Below are 16,354 nucleotides of genomic sequence, written 5' to 3' on the forward strand. Positions count from 1 at the left end.
CATAAAATTTCAACATGCTTTTTCAATATAAACAATTACTTATAAAGTAGAAGGTAAATTTGGCTTGGCATCAAGGCTATCCTTGGAAGGATAGTTTTTCTCTTGTTACTCCTATTTCAATTCTAAACGTTCCCCTTCAATTAGTTAAAAATATAAAAATTCTAGGAGTAATCTTTGATAATAAACTTAATTATCATGATCATATCAGTAGCATTGTGAAAACCACCTTCTATAGACTGCGTAAAATTCGTTCCATATCTAAGTTTCTCTGTCCTAAAGCACTTAATATACTGATTCATTCTCTGGTGATGTCTAAAATAGACTATTGCAATTCCCTATTTAAAGGAATTGCTTCAAAAGAAATAAAACGATTACAAATTATTCAAAATGCATCAATCAAATTAATAACAAAATCCAAAAAGTTTGATCATGTAACACCTCTCCTCAAAAAGGCTCATTGGCTTCCAGTCATATATAGAATTACTCATAAATTATGTACAATTATTTTTAAAACCTTATATAATAAGACCCCAGCTTTTTTATTTAGGTTACTTATCCCTTATTCTGCAAAGAGAATCTTAAGATCTAGCGAACAGAATCTTTTATCGATTCCCTCACTGAAAATTATTAATACGAGGAGACAATTTATCTTCTCCTGTACAGCACCGCAGACCTGGAACGCCCTCCCTATGTTTTTACGGGAGGAGAAGGAGTTTGCAAAATTTAAAAATGAGTTAAAAACTTTTCTTTTTAAAGATGCATTTGCAAATTAATCTTTTATCTTATTGCTCTGGCTTATTTTATTTTCCTTATATGTCTTATTACCCTTTTGTATTTTCCCTTGATGTTTCTCCTTTTCTCTAGGAATTGTATTTCATCCCTCCTTACCTATTGTTTTTGTAATGTTAATTTTTAATATACTAAGCTTATTTATTAATTGTATGTATTGTTTTGTTACCTAATACTGTATATGTAAATTTTAAGTGTACACCGCTTTGAAATTTGGATTAAGCGGTTAATCAAGTCAACTAATAAACTTGAAACTTTCCTTTTCCAATCCAACCTTCAACATTCTCTTCAATTCCTTCCACGTTCATTTTCACAAACAGATCATGAATCACTGAAAAACCATCTGGTTAAATCAATGTTCAGAATTTTATGAGGTAGCCCATGGCTGGTTGAGATAGGACTATTTTATGTGGTCCCATTTATGTGATTACCCTGGCTGATTAAGTGCTGAATATTGGCATTCAACCAGCCAAGTGTTGGCTTTGCCCATGGAATGACCCCAAAATAGCCAGTTTTTACTTAGGTGCTAACTGCAAATTTTCTGCAGTGATAACAGGTTAGGTGATTAACTGGTCATTGGTCATTCCTGGTCAGTTAAATCATTTTGAATGTTGACCAGCATTTATAGAATACTGAAATATGCAGATATTTCCCAAAAAGATGCACACTAATGTCAGCTCTGTCATACATGTTCATGCCTAAGCACATACATGCATTTATACCTGTTAATCCATTATTCCAGTGTCTCTCAAAACTGTGTGCCTCAAAGAGATTCTGGGTATGCCATGTGAGATTCCACAATTTTACTTTATTTTTAAAAATTCCCTTCATAAGTATACTCTAGAATAGATAATATGTATGTTGTGTACGCAACAGTCTGTCAATGTTATGAGCTTCTGTGAGCGTAAGGATTCAACCGCTCAGACTAGCATCATTCTTTGATGTGATTAGTCCTTTAAAACTATCGGCAAGTAATTTTATTTTTATTGAGCAACAAAGCAATCAAAGTTACTGTTTGGATCTTCTTATCTTTGTGAACTGGGATTTTCAGCTCCAACAGAAATTTTTTAAAAAAGAAAAAGAGAATAACTACAGATGGTGGTTGATGAAATGTGTGTCTGCTTGTCGACTATTGAGCCGCATTTTGAGTTAATTTGTACTAAAAACAAGCACATCCATTCCATTGATTAGCAATTCTATTCTATCTTTTTTAGTTTCACCGTTGTTACAATTGCTCACACATAGCTCAAAGACCTTAAAAAACAACTCTCAAATTTAATGTGTTGTTGGTTTTGCAATTTTATAATTTCAATTATAATGTGCTGCGAAAAACATTTGCTCCGTTTAGTGTGCCAGAGCTAAAAAAGTTTGAGATACACTGCACTATTCTATACAGGAAAATAGGCACCTACTTTCCTTTATAGAATATACCTCAATCAGGTGCCCTCAGGGGCTATGCATAGGTGCATAGTCATAGAATTATCCTTTGATGTCTCATTATCATCAGCTTTATGAAATAAAGGATGAAGACTATCCATTTCTGAATTTTGATTTGTAGAGAAAAGTTGAGAATGGAGAGCATGACAAAGCTTGTTTACTTGGAATTAATAGGAAAAATAGATGACTTGGTTTCTTTAAAAATCAAGAACTGGATGTAATACATTATCTTTAAGCAGACATGGTTCAACTGATCTATATCCTACTGACACAGGTAACAATGATGTGCTGTTAAGGAAACCGTATTGGGTTACCTCATCCTCAAGCTTTGTGAAGATGAAAACATATGGCGCCCACAAACTTTCAAGTAGCTAGTTATGAATCTCAATGGAAGGGGAAGTAAGCTGTAGAGCAGTTAGCTGATCTCTGCACCGATCTCGTTACCATATTTTATCCTATACAGTATGTATGTTATTATACTCTGTTTCAGTATGATAAGTGGATTAAAACTGCACTACATATATAAATAGATACATATAACTTTGGTGTTGAAGGAAATGCCCCTTTGGCCCATCCCTAAACATCAGATGCAGACCAGTTGAGGTTGGTTGTCATTTTGGAATGGTCTTGAATACTGGACAGCAGCAAACCTCATAACTAGTCATAATTTAAGAGTCTCCACCATTATCTCTATGTTACACCCAAAAATTATTTTGGAAAAATGAGGGCAGGACTGTGCAGGAAGACAAAAAATTGATTTTTGAGACTGAAAGAAGCTGTGAACCACTATGTGGAGAGGAAAAAGCAAACATGCTAAACAAGCCTCCACAGGAAATCATCAAGAATAATATTTCACCATTGCTCTCAACAGATGAGTAAACCTGAGAGACCATAGCCAAGACTCCTCTAAAAGTTACATTATCATTTGAGAATGGGTATTAGAGGTGCCACTAACACAGGACAGGATTAAGTTGGAATTGGTCCCAAGAAGGCAGGTTTCATCCTTCCTGTGGTCAGTAACAAATGGTGGACCACACCAACGTTTTATTGACAACCCTGGTGATGTGAACTGAGGCAGATTGCTCATGCTGATGTATCAGGCTAAATACCCAATGTATGTGACCTGGTACATTTCCAAACTTGTCTTATTTCTACATAAAATGTCATGTCAGTCAAGACTTCAAAGTGCTGCATAGTAGACTGCATGTTCTTGAAGAGCACACAGAGGAAACTTTGAAGCAAGGTGGATGTCATTTGAAACACTAGTGTTTCTCAGCTTGGAAAGCAAGGAAATCCTCTAGGCACGGCTGTTTTGAACTGCAGACAAACCTTAACTAGACCAGAGTCCTCAAATGCTTATGATGATGAGGCATGACAAAGTCTTCACCTGAGGCTTGATGCTTGTTTGGTTCAACTCATGAATTATCTTGTAAGCCTTACAACTCCTCGAGGAGGGAACAAGGATTTATCTAAACTTACTTGTTCTTTCTTGGTTTGAAATGTCAAGGCCAATAAGGCCATGCCTGTGACCACAAATGCCTGGACATTGGTGCAACTAGTCTACTTAATCTTCAAGGCCAGATCCGTAACCAGATGGGTAGGTGGAGTTCAGCATGACTTGAACCATTCATGGTGAAATCTTGGCACTTAAGTTGCATGAAGAGTTATACCTGCACTTAAACCACTTGTAGCATTGAGCACGATCTATGAGGGACACTTTCTGCAAGTAGCTTGGAGGGGACTAAGAACTGGAGAACTTGAGAATCCAGGTTCAAATCCTGTTGCTGTTCCTTGTGATCATGGATAAGACGTTTCATCCTCCATCACTTCAGGTACAATAGACTGTAAGCCTTCCAAGGACAGGAAAAGAACCTACCGTACCTAAATGTAGCACCTTGAGAAAAGTGTGAGCTAATTCCAAATATTTATTAAAGTTGCAGGTTTGTACCTCATAATCAAAGGTTGCAGAAATTTAAGAGAAGTCTCATATTAAAGGAGTCAAGCATTTATTTAATGAATGGGCTAACACTGAATATAAGTTTGTGAATGAATATGTTTTTTATGTTAGTGAACAGTAAGAAACACTAAACTTGAAAAGTTTAACCTCCTACCTAGGATGCTACTAGAAAAAGAGAGAGAAGCTTACTTAAAATTGCTAATATTAAGAGAAACACCTGTAGAAGTGCTCTAAAACAATTTCCCTCCTTCAAAATAATAAAAAGCTGAACAGCTGTGGGACTAGTAATGTGAAGAAATCCTCTTTATATGCTCAAGCAAATCCTGGAAAGATTTTCTATGCTGGCACAAGACCCACATGGCTTCTGCATGTGGACCCACTGTACTTATTAGTCACCAAAAAACTTGTTGAGTAGGAGTGATTATGCTTTTCTGGATGTGTAAATATACAAATACTGTACATGGCTGACAGTGCTTAATCTTAACCACTTGCTTACAGAATGAATTTTTGTAAATAGTGAAACCTGGTAAAGAATACTCACCTTTGCATTATCTATTAAATGCAATATTTCAGTCCGGCTGGAGGGGTTCAGGTACCCAGGAATGGATATTAGTTGGCCTAAATACTGAACAGAGAAAGAAAAGAAGATCATCTAAAACCATCTGACAGATTCCATTTTTTTACAACTTAATCAACTATTTCCAAAGGGTTTACCCCATTCTAGTTTCTATAACAAAGTTAAATTTCCAGCTATAGTCTCCCTAAAAATGGATCATTTTCAACCAACTTGGATTGACACAACCAGCATATTTAAAGGTAAGAAGTGACAATAGGGAAGAGACCATGATTATTAGCAAGAAAGGCATACTTAATGGAAAAGGCAAAATTATGTCTAACCTGAATTTTCTTTTCTTTTGTTTTTCCAGTGACACTGTTCTGAACAAATGGGATCTATCAAAGAGGATCTATTGGGTGGAGAAGACAAGGCACCCCAAATGACAGCTCTGCCAAAGTCTGAGTGGACTCTGGCCAACACATTTAATCTGTGCTTAGCAAAGGAATGGAATGATGACCAAGTTGCTGCCCTGCAGATCTCCTCAGAGGATTCTGCCCAAGTCTATGCCCTGGAAACAGCCCGAGCACTAGTAGAGTGGGCTTACAGCCCCTGATGCACTGGACAAGTCTTGCTGATATAAGCGGACTCAATAGTTACCTTAATCCAACCTGTAATGGAGGCCTTCGAGGCCACCTGAACCTTCTGAGGACCATGAAAGACTACAAAGAGATGGTCTGAAAAATAAAACTTCTTTGACTCCTTCAGGTACCTTAGCAGTGTCCTCCAGATGCCTAGCCTCTGAAGCTTCCAATCCTCTGATGACAATCCCTGTGCCACAAAGGAGGGCGAGCAAACCACCTGATTCAGAAGAAAGAATAAGACCGTATGCAGAAACATGATGGCAGATAAAGGCCAAATGGTCCATCTAGTCTGCCCATCCGCTGTAACCATTATCTCTTTCTCTCTCAGAGATCCCACATGCCTATCCCCAGGCCCTCTTGAATTTTCAGACACAGTCTCTGTCTCCACCACCTTTCTGGGAGACTGCTCCATACATTTACTACCATTTCTGTATATAAGTATTTCCTCAGATTTCCGGAGCCTATCACCTCTTAACTTCATTCTATGCCCTCTCAATGCAGAATTTTCTTTCAAATGAAAGAGACTCAACTCATGCGCATTTACATTACGTCATCTCTCCCCTCTCTCGCCATTCCTTCAAAGTATACATATTGAGATCTTTTTCTATCCCCACATGCCTTATGATGAAGACCACACACCATTTTAGTAGTCTTCCTCTGGACTGACTCCATTCTTTATATATCTTTTTGAAGGTGCAGCCTCCAGAATTGTACACAATATTCTAAATGAGGTCTCACCAAAGTCTTATACAGGGGCATCAATACCTCCTTTTTCCTACTGGCCATACCTCTTCCCTATGTAACCTAGCATCCTTCTAGCTTTCACCATCACCTTTTCAACCTGTTTGGCCACCTTAAGATCATACCATACAATCACACCCAAATCCCGCTCTTCTGTCATGCACATAAGTTCTTCACCCACTAAACTGTACCGTTCCCTCAGGTTTTTGCAGCCCAAATGCATGACCTTGCATTTCGTAGCTGCCAAATTTCAGACCATTCTTCAAGCTTCGCCAGGTCTTTCTTCATGTTATTCACACCATACGGCGTGTCTACTCTATTGCAGATTTTGGTATCATCCGCAAAGAGGCAAATCTTACCCGACAACCCTTGCAATATCGTTTATAAAAATGTTAAAAAGAACAGGCCAAAGAACAGAACCTTGAGGCACAACACTGGTAACGTCCTTTTCCTTAGAGTGATCTTCATTGACCACTACCCTCTGTTGTCTACCACTCAACCAGTTCTTGACCCATCCCGTAACTTTGGGACCTATTCTGAGGGCACTCAGTTTATTTATTAGATGTCTGTGTAGAACACTGTCAAAGGCTTTGCTAAAATCTAAATACACCACATCTGAGAAGATAAGGATTCTGATATGACAGGGCCTGCAATTCTGAGACCCTCCTAGCAGCGGTGATGGCCATCAAAAACACCATCTTGAAGGTAAGATCCTTAATGGAATTCAAGTGCAGGGATTCAAACAAAATCTCAGGCAGCACCTAAAGGGTCAGATTGAGGTCCCAAGGAGGAAATGAAGGACGAAAAAGGGACCCAGATGTGCCACCCCCTTCAGGCACCCAAGACATTTCTCTATGAAAAGCCAGAGAGATGCTTTTCACCTTCCCCTGGAAAGGGGAAGGGACTGGAATTTGTATACTGCCTTTCTGTAGTTTTACAACCACACTCAAAGCAGTTTACATACAGGTACTTCAAGCATTTTCTCTATCTGTCCCAGTGGGCTCACAATCTATCTAATGTACCTGGGGCAGTGGAGGATTAAATGACTTGCCCAGAGTACCACAGGGATCAGTGTAGTGTTTGAACCCCAACCTCAGGGTGCTGAGGCTGTAGTTCTAACCACTACACCACACTCTCCTCCAAAGAACAACACAGCCATTTGGACCCTAAGGGAGCTCAAAAGCTAGGCCCAACTGCAGAAAACCCAACACATTATGAACCTGAGCCCTCCAGTGAGATAGGGATCATTCCCCAAACACATGCCAGACCCTGACATAAGCCAGGGATGTAGAGAACTTCCTGGAATGAAGCAGGGTACCACCGAGTCTCACACTGGGCATGAATGGGCAAGAATTCTTAACTCCTGAGAGACCGGAGCCTACCTTGATAACAGGGCTTGCTGTAGAGGGTGCATATGAGCCCTTGCCAAAGGCACCACCTCCAAAGTCACAGCCATGAAGCCCAGGAGCTACAAATAGTGCCAGACAGTGAGCTGTGGAAGCTTGCACAAACAGCATCTCTGCACCCACAGCTTCTCCATCCACTGCTATGGAATGAGCACCATTGTTCAGCTCATGTCAAAGAGGACTCCCAGATACTCCAGAACCCAAGACAGAATCAGGTGGCTCTTGGGTCAATTCAAACTCAGCCCAGAGACTCCAAAAGAAAGATGACTGAGCAGTAGTATGACAGGCTTCCACCACTGAGTCTGCTAAAACCATCCAGTCCTCTATGTAATGGGCTCGAGAGTAAGATAGCTGCATACAAGAGCAGGGCGGCAGAGAGCAGGGTAGTTGGAAAGGATGTGAGCAACTGGTCCCCAGCAGTCGCTTCTTTGTTGATCGGCCAGCCCAGTCGGTGTTTCCGATTTTGGTTAGTGAATCGCTGCCTTCCTACTTTGCATGCCTTTCCCCTCATTTGTATGCACAGATCGGATTGGAGGTTGATCGGCCACGAGGTTAGTGAATCAGGCCGGGGAAAAATCAGGTCGATACATGATCACAAACACAATCGGTGAGCTTAGTGAATTGGGCACTTAGTCATGTTTTTACCATCTCTTTTCTAATAATTCCGACCATCATGTTTGCTTTTTTTTGCCGCAGTCACACATTGGGCAGGTTTCAGCACCCCTTTTGCACCTTGATTATCCAACAGCCCCACAGATTCCCTCACAGGTTTTCTGCTTCTGATGTACCTAAAATTCTTTTTATTATGAGTTTTTGCCTCTTTAACAAGTTTCACTTCATATTCTTTTTTAGTTTTCTTTATCAATGCTTTGCAGCTAACTTGAAAGCGCTTATATTTTATTCATTTTGGATCCTTTTTCCATTCTTTAAAGGATTTTTTTTAGCCCAAATTGCCTCTTTCACTTCACCTTTTAACTATACTGGTTCTCATTTTCTGAGCCCTGATTTTCCGCCTAGGGTAGGGGCCCCTGGGGGCATTGGGGACCGGTTTGACAAGCGTCTCTGTTTGGGTCATATGCCAACTTTGGGACCCATGCCTTCCTCTTTTCCCTCGTTTGACCTACTCCGCACCACCTCGTATGCCATTTTTGCCTACCTACATTTGCGACATTATCTGGCTAATCTTCGGCGCCAGCAGAGGGGCAACCAATTCCTGAAAGTGGATCATATTTTCATGTCCTTACCCGCTGTGCTCAATTTTTTGTCATTTTGGTTTGGGACAGCGCGGGTGGAGAGGGAGGACACTCAGTTGATCTCTCTCGCTTCTAAATGGTCCCTGGACCTGGGGGAGGAGATTACTCCTGGGGTGCTTCAAACCTGTTTCTCTAATATATCCCGAGGGGCACGTAATGCCTCATTGCAGGAGCTTCAATTTAAATTGCTCCACTGCACTTACTTTACTACGCTGCAGGGGGTGCGGGTGGGTCTCTGGGAGTCCGTTGATTGTGTGAAATGTGGGCATCTGCCTTGGACCTTACTGCATATGATTATTGAATGTCCTGTTTTGGGCATTTATTGGAATGGGGTGCTGGATTTCCTTATCAAGATCCTGGGGATGCCGGTTCAGTAGTCCTATGGGATTCTGGTTTTGGGCCATGATGCAGAGCTGCTGGACCAGGGGTTGGGTGTGGACCATTGACATTTCCTATATGTTGCTATTCTGGCGGCCAAGAGGGGAGTGCTTCGCCTGTGGATGGATGGGGTGGCCCCGGAGCTAGTGGGCTGGAATCGGTCCCTCCGAGAGCTGGCACATTGGGAGTTGCGTAGTGCGGAGGGGGTCAGTCTGGTGGGACCTCATCAGTTATATGGGTTGCTCTGGGAACGGGTCCTGGCTGAGGATGCTCCTTTGTGAAGTTGGTCTGTTTCTACTTCTCCAGTCACTGGGGGGGAGGGGGGATTCCTGGTTTTTTTTGTGGTGGGGTTTTGGGGGTGGTTCACTCAAACAATGGGAGCAAGCTCGCAGAAAGTGTTTACATCTCTTTTTAGTTCGTTGATCTGTGGCTGGCACTTTGTTGGGTTTTTGACCCTTCCTCTTATGCGATAGGGGCTTTCTCTGCTCCCTGTACTGGTCCTTTTTCTGTTCCCTTTCATTAGCTTTGTTTTGGGATTTGAACTGTATACTGCCTTGTTGCCCTACCTTGTACCTTATACCTGGATACTGTTTGTTTGTTTGCTTCACAATGAAAATGTGTCAAACCAAAAAAAAAAAAAAAAAAAAAAGAAATCAACGTTAGACCACCTCAGATTGACTGAGGAAGAGTAAGAGAAAAAGAGAGCAAAGAGCGTTGCTCTTCAGAGGAACATGAAAAAAGGCTGAGCATGTTCAGAAGGAGCTGTCCGTGTGAGTTTGCTTAGGCTTCTGTTAGTTTTGCAGCTTTTATGGCAGCAGCCAGGATGTAAAAGTATATCACCCCTGATATGAATAGGAAGTACTTTTTTTGCTATTCAAAGCATTCCATGGTTTTTCATGTTGTGATAAGTTGCACGTGGCCACCACAATAGTATGAGAGACTGTTAGCCATACTAGGCATCTCATAGTCTCCGACATTGCAGAAGGCCTAGATCAGGGGTGCCCAAAAGGTTGATCGCGATCGACCAGTAGATTGCAAGGGCAACGCGAGTCGATCACGGAGCACTCGCATTGCCTTTGCATTCTCCCTGCTTCCCCAAAGCCGCAAAAGCCAGGCGAGTGCAGCCTCTGCACAAGTGCTGGACCCAAAAGCCTTTCTCCCCCCCTACCCCAATGTCAATTCTGTCATCGGAGAGAAGTTTCCCAGAACTTCCTCTCCGACGTCAGAATTGACGTCGGGGGGGCCGGGGGGAGGGAAAAGGCGCTACGGGCCTGGTTTTGCAGCATTGGGGAAGCAGGGAAAAATCGGCGGCGGTGGATTGGGAGGGGGGACAGGGAGAGAAAAAGAAAGAAGGGGGGTAGGGAGAAAGAGAGAAAAAATGGAGAGGGCAGGGAGAGAGGAAGAAAAATTTGGGGGAGGGAATGGAGTGTGTCGGGTGGCAGGGGGCAGGCAGGGAGAGAGGAAGAAAAAGTTGGACTCATGGAGGGACAGGGAGAGTTGTTGGTTGGGAAATGGAATGAGGTCTGGAGGAGAGGAAGCATGCAGGAGGCAGAAAGAAGGAAAAAAATATTGGATGCACAGTCACCAGACAAAATGATTTTATTTTCAATTTAGTGATCAAAATGTGTCCATTTTGAGAATTTATATCTGTTGTCTATATTTTGCACTATGGCCCCCTTTTACTAAACCGCAATAGCGTTTTTAGTGCAGGGAGCCTATGAGCATTGGGAGCACTGTGAGGCATTCAGCGCAGCTCCCTGCGCTAAAAAAACGCTATAATGGTTTAGTAAAAGGGTAGGGGGTATATTTTGTCTATTTTTGTATAGTTGTTACTGAGGTGACATTGCATATTTTAAGTCATCTGCCTTGACCTCTTTGAAAAAAACCCAAATATAAATTATAATTAACATTTTCTCTACGAACAGTGTGCTTTCTGTTTTTTTAAATTTTATTGTTGGTAGATCATTTTGACTTGGTCATTTAAAAGTAGCTCGCAAGCCCCCCAAAAGTGTGGGCACCCCTGATCTACATGACCTCTCAAAAGCATCAAAGGCTGAACTTGCTATATATCTTGCTAGCCTGTGAATTTGATGATATTCTAGATCAGGGGTAGGGAACTCCGGTCCTCGAGAGCCGTATTCCAGTCAGGTGTTCAGGATTTCCCCAATGAATATGCATGAGATCTATTTGCATGCACTGCTTTCAATGCATATTCATTGGGGAAATCCTGAAAACCCGACTGGACTAGGGCTCTCAAGGACCGGAGTTCCCTACTCCTGTTCTAGATGGTACCCAAAGCCAGGCAATTTCCTTATCAGTTGCTTTAGATAAATGGTGTAATAAAGGATTCTGGTCGCCAACAAAGAATTTCGATAAATGCAATGTCCAAATTTGACGAAAGCACAGCCTTGTCACCCTAGAGGCACTGAGGCAAAAACTGATATACTGGAATATTTGTTAAGGGTTGATTCCAGCAGTAATGAGTGATGTGGGCCATCAGACCTGGACAATAACGAGTTCAGTGTTCTTGGAGCAACCATGATAATTAAAGGTGTGTCCCAATTTTTTGAGAAGCGTCTCAGTAAGTCTGCCATATAACGGCAACCTGAGAAGGCCTTTGGGAGACTCAGCATAGTCCAAGCACTTATGAACTCAGCGGTAGGTACAGTGTCAGCATCCAATTTAACAGGTAGGGCAGTGCCTAGCTGCTAAATATATCTAAGAAAAGAAAGATCCACTGAAGGTGGTCTTCTCCTGAAAGGCAGTTCCTGTAACAGTTTGAAAGGAATGCCGTAAGACTCAGGCTTATATAAAGTAAGTGCACCGTCCAAGTCCAATTGGAAATTTGAATTATAGAGAAGTTTGTGTCTTCAAATAATCTTACATTATCCTCGGTACCAATCAAATGACGACGATGAGGATCGATGAGTATCTCTTGTTCAGTCAGATGCATAAGATCGACATGCTAAGAAAGGATGACACCTTGGTATGGAACGCCTTTGTTGAAGAACATCTATGATTCGAAGCAGTGGATCATGTTTACGATGGAGAGTGTCAATCTCAGAGAAGATCCATGAGACGTAGCATGATGCTCCGATGGATAGCTGACACTGGTATCTTGAAGCCTCATAGCGCTATGCTTAACTGGATGGTACCAAGGAGTCGATGCTAGAAGCAGCTACCAAGCTCCCTTCGGAAGAACTCATGAAGTGTCTCCCAGAAATATGCACCGGTACCAATGGTTCAACAGGCAGTACCCTCGGTGCAACAGGTTGTCTCAGATAGGGTGCCTGGATGAGTGTACAGTGTGAAGGAGAAACAACCTGAAAAGATGAAGAACGATGACGTTGCTGTTGAGACCTGTGACACCTTAAAAGAATGCAACGGTACTTATAACTCAGCAGCCAGCAGGTTGTCCTGAAATGGATGACCTCTATGAGGATGCATGCCATGAGGGAGAGACAACTTGCGAAGCTGGGAAGCACTGGCATATATGTTCGAACTGCATCAAGAGACTCGATGCCGTTGAGAAGTATGCACCAGGTACCAATAGCTCGACAGCTGGTACCAATGGTGCAACAGGTTGTCCTGAATGGATGACCTCGATGAGGATGCATGCCATGAGAGACAACCTGCGAAGCTGGGGAGCGTTAGCATCATCGATTGGTCTGCATCAAGAGACTTGATGCCATTGAGACCTATGACACTTGTTGGGAAGTGAATGCTTCTGAGCTGGCTCCCCCAATGTCGAAGTCAATGTTGATGCAGAAGCTTTCAATATCGACGGCTGAGAAGATCTGGCGATGTCCATGGTCGCGCCGAACAACTGCTCCTGCTAAGATCGACAGGCCTTAACAGAGCGTGATTTGAAGAGGAACACCGAGTACAAGCCCCGATGTGGAGTTCAGGATCTAAACCAGGGGTGGGTAACGAGGGCCGCAATCCAGTTGGGTTTTCAGGATTTCCCCAATGAATATGCATGATATCCATTTGCATACAATGGGAGGCAGTGCGTGCAAATAGATCTCATGCATATTCATTGGGGAAATCCTGAAAACCCAACTGGATTGCGGCCCTCGTTGCCCACCCCTGGTCTAAACTCTGAAGATACCAGTTATGAGGATAGGCTACAGAAACAGATTGCTAGTACAAATCGCCGTTCTCAAAACCTGTCAAAGGTTTCGACATTGCCGGAAAAAATTAACTCGGCGAGTTAAACTGAATTCTGAAGCACGAAACCTGCCAAGGACACTCCCCTGAGTAAACAGGAAAAAGAAAATACTGTTTTCGCTACTCACTTGACTTTAATGACAGGAAAGAAAAACAAATGAAAAAGGAAGAAAATTATAAGAAGCAGGAAGGCAAAGCTGGCTGAACAAAGTCCAGTCAAAAACAGACTTCTTTGCTCCACGAACACAAAGAACTGAGGTACCTCGAGCCTCTTCAGGTGGAAAGGCAGTTGCACATGCGTGGTGTGGATAATCACGAGTACTTTAAAAATTTTTAAGCGACAGTTCACTTTCAGACTGTCCATAGATGATATCACCCATATGTGAGAATATGCTGCCTGCTTGTCCTAGGATAAACCTTTCTATTGCACTAACTTAATCCATTTGACTAGCTTTCAGGAACTAAATGATAAATACTTATTCTGCCTTAATCCAAGGAAAAAGGGCTTTTAGCTACTGAAAGCTAGACAAGAAATATATATTTAATCCAAGAAAAATGTTTTTGTTGTTTTTATTAAATATTTACTTCTGTGTATTCAAGTAGACCAACATGTCAAACCACACTACTTTATGTCAGAGAAACAAAAACTACCATTGCAATATGCCACACTAACTGCACATTATGGCTTTTTGTTTTGCAGGAAGTCAGAAAAAATAAGTGAAAACTGATAACTGTTATAACTTGATGAATTTGGACAGCTACATCACAAACTTTACTTTTTAATATTTTTAACAAATGCTTCCTTATACTCAATTTTTATTGGAGAACAGTTTCTTTTTTAGAGTTCTCACACCAAGCAAGTAAAAGCTATTTAAAAATTTACCTTTACTTCTTTCTCGATATAGTCATTTAACAGTATATCTGGCTCCACTCGATGATCAGACTGTGAAATGGAGACTGTATGAAGAGGCCGCCGCTCTGCCACCTTCTCTTGTGCCTTCTTATCCCGACCTCTCTCTCCTTTCAGGAAGACGCGTTTGAAAGGCGATACGATCCCAGGCTGATAAAAATAAAGCAGTCAACGTTTGAATACATAATAAAAACAGAAGTTCCTCTTTCTAAGAAAACTTATATAAACACATTTTTACCTAAAAATCTATTGCAACATATTTTGGATTTAAAAAGATTTTGTACAAGAGCTATTTTTAGTGACAAAGATTTAGTTGTTAAAGCCAAGCCTCCAAGTTCAGCAGCAATGGTTAGCAAAAAAAATAAATATTTCTGGAAATTGTGCTGACCATTTACATATATATGTTTACTTATTTGACAGCCAACAATATTTAAACAAATTAAATAGATTCAGTCAATATTTATAGGCAACATCTATTGGCCTGACTCGGGGCCCCAGGCTGTAGGGTTCCAAATGTAGAACTGGAACCTGGGGGCAGAGGAATGTAGAAAATCTCCAAGTACAATAATTTCAAATGAAGGCTTACAGCACCAAATCCTAGTCCTAGCTTAGACAAATATAAAAGGGGAAGGCAGAAAGTTACCAGATCAAAATACAAAAGTGATTTCCAATTTGTGCCTAGGTATTTTTTGCTTTATTCTCATTCTCTTTATTGTATTCATTTCAGTTTCTTCTTTTTTTACTCATTCTTGTTTCTCATCTTTCTTCTTTCACATACCTTCTTCCATTGAAGTCTACATTTCTTCCAAAAATATGTCATATATCATTCCACATCTTTAGTCCCCTCCAGCCTTTCATCCTTATTTCTCTCTATTCCTCTGCTCCAGTTTTACCCATTAGGGTTGGGGAAAAAAAAATGCAAGGGTTCCCAAACTTTGGCACCCTAAACCTGTTGCTTGCCTGGGCAGAAAACCCAGAGTGGTCAGCCCTGGTATACAGTGGGACAAATGAAGCAACTGTAAGTCATAGGTGCAGAATAAGCCAGAGGTAGGGAAGACCAGAAATAGGTCACAAATAGAAAAAAAAAGTTCATAAAACAAAAATACAATGTTTTATAGACTAACTGCACCAAAAGCTCAGGGTGGTTTAAAAACTATATACAATAAAATACAGCATAAAAAAGACAAAATAACAAAATGAACAAAATAACCTCCTCCTTTACAAAGCCATGCTAGCATTTTTAGCACCGGCCACTGTTGGTAACAGCTCCAATGATTCCAAGATCATCAATACAAGACGACAATTTATTTTTTCCGTTACGGCCCCTATCCATTTGAGAGAAGAACACAACCTTCTCTTCCTATCCATTTGAGAAAAGAACACAACCTCGATAAATTTAAGACTAATTTAAAAACTTTTCTGTTTAAAGATGATTAATAGTTTTCCTTCTTGAATTTATTTACTGAGTTGATTATGATTATGGAATTTTACATCCCCTACCTTGTGTTTTTTCCCTGACTATTCTATTTTTAATATTTTGTAGTTCAATTCCCATTTTCCCCTTTTTTTCTTGTCTGTAAAGTTTGTTAATAGTCCTGTTTGATTTTAAGTTTATGTTAAGTATTGTATTACTCCTTAATACTGTAATTTTATTATTATTTATGTTCATTGCTTTGAATTGTGATTAAGCGATTAATCAAAAACACTAATAAACTTGATGTTACCACGGTGGCCGGTGCTAAAATTCTATGAGCATCGGAGCTGTTACTGCGGTGGCTGCGCAGCTTTGTAAAGGAAGGAGGTAAGTGCGGAAAGTGACAAATAATAAACAAACTAAATAAAGTTATTTGGCTAATGCCCAAGTTTCTTAAATATTTTTTCCATTCCTGATTTGAGTTCCCTCTACCCTATCAGTCTATCATTCCTATCCTCGGCTATCCACTGCTAATTTAAAAAATACTTAAAAGATCTCTCCTGATCTCATCCGCTGCAGTCTCTTTCAGTCTTGGCTGAAGAGCTTGGTTTACTGTGAGCAATGCAGTAGTGGGTAAGTCACAAAGAGAGAGAGAAGACAAATAGTTTATGATATGTGCAAAATTAACCCATTTGGAGAAAT

General features: G+C 40.9%; 1 protein-coding gene across 2 annotated transcripts in view; it reads right to left on the reverse strand.

The window, feature by feature from the left end:
- Positions 1–16,354, reverse strand: part of CCM2 (CCM2 scaffold protein) — a 163,399-nt gene that overhangs the window by 68,354 nt on the left and 78,691 nt on the right. The window contains exons 2-3 of one of the 2 annotated variants that reach the window (XM_033931907.1): positions 14,212–14,388; positions 4,725–4,808 (exon numbers count right to left, since the gene is read on the reverse strand). In XM_033931907.1, coding sequence (XP_033787798.1) covers positions 4,725–4,808; positions 14,212–14,388 — 261 coding nt within the window. The remainder of the gene's footprint in view (positions 1–4,724; positions 4,809–14,211; positions 14,389–16,354) is intronic. The other variant, XM_033931908.1, reaches the window with a different exon arrangement.

The sequence above is a fragment of the Geotrypetes seraphini genome, chromosome 2, assembly GCF_902459505.1.
Source record: "Geotrypetes seraphini chromosome 2, aGeoSer1.1, whole genome shotgun sequence".
Lineage (NCBI taxonomy): Eukaryota > Metazoa > Chordata > Amphibia > Gymnophiona > Dermophiidae > Geotrypetes > Geotrypetes seraphini.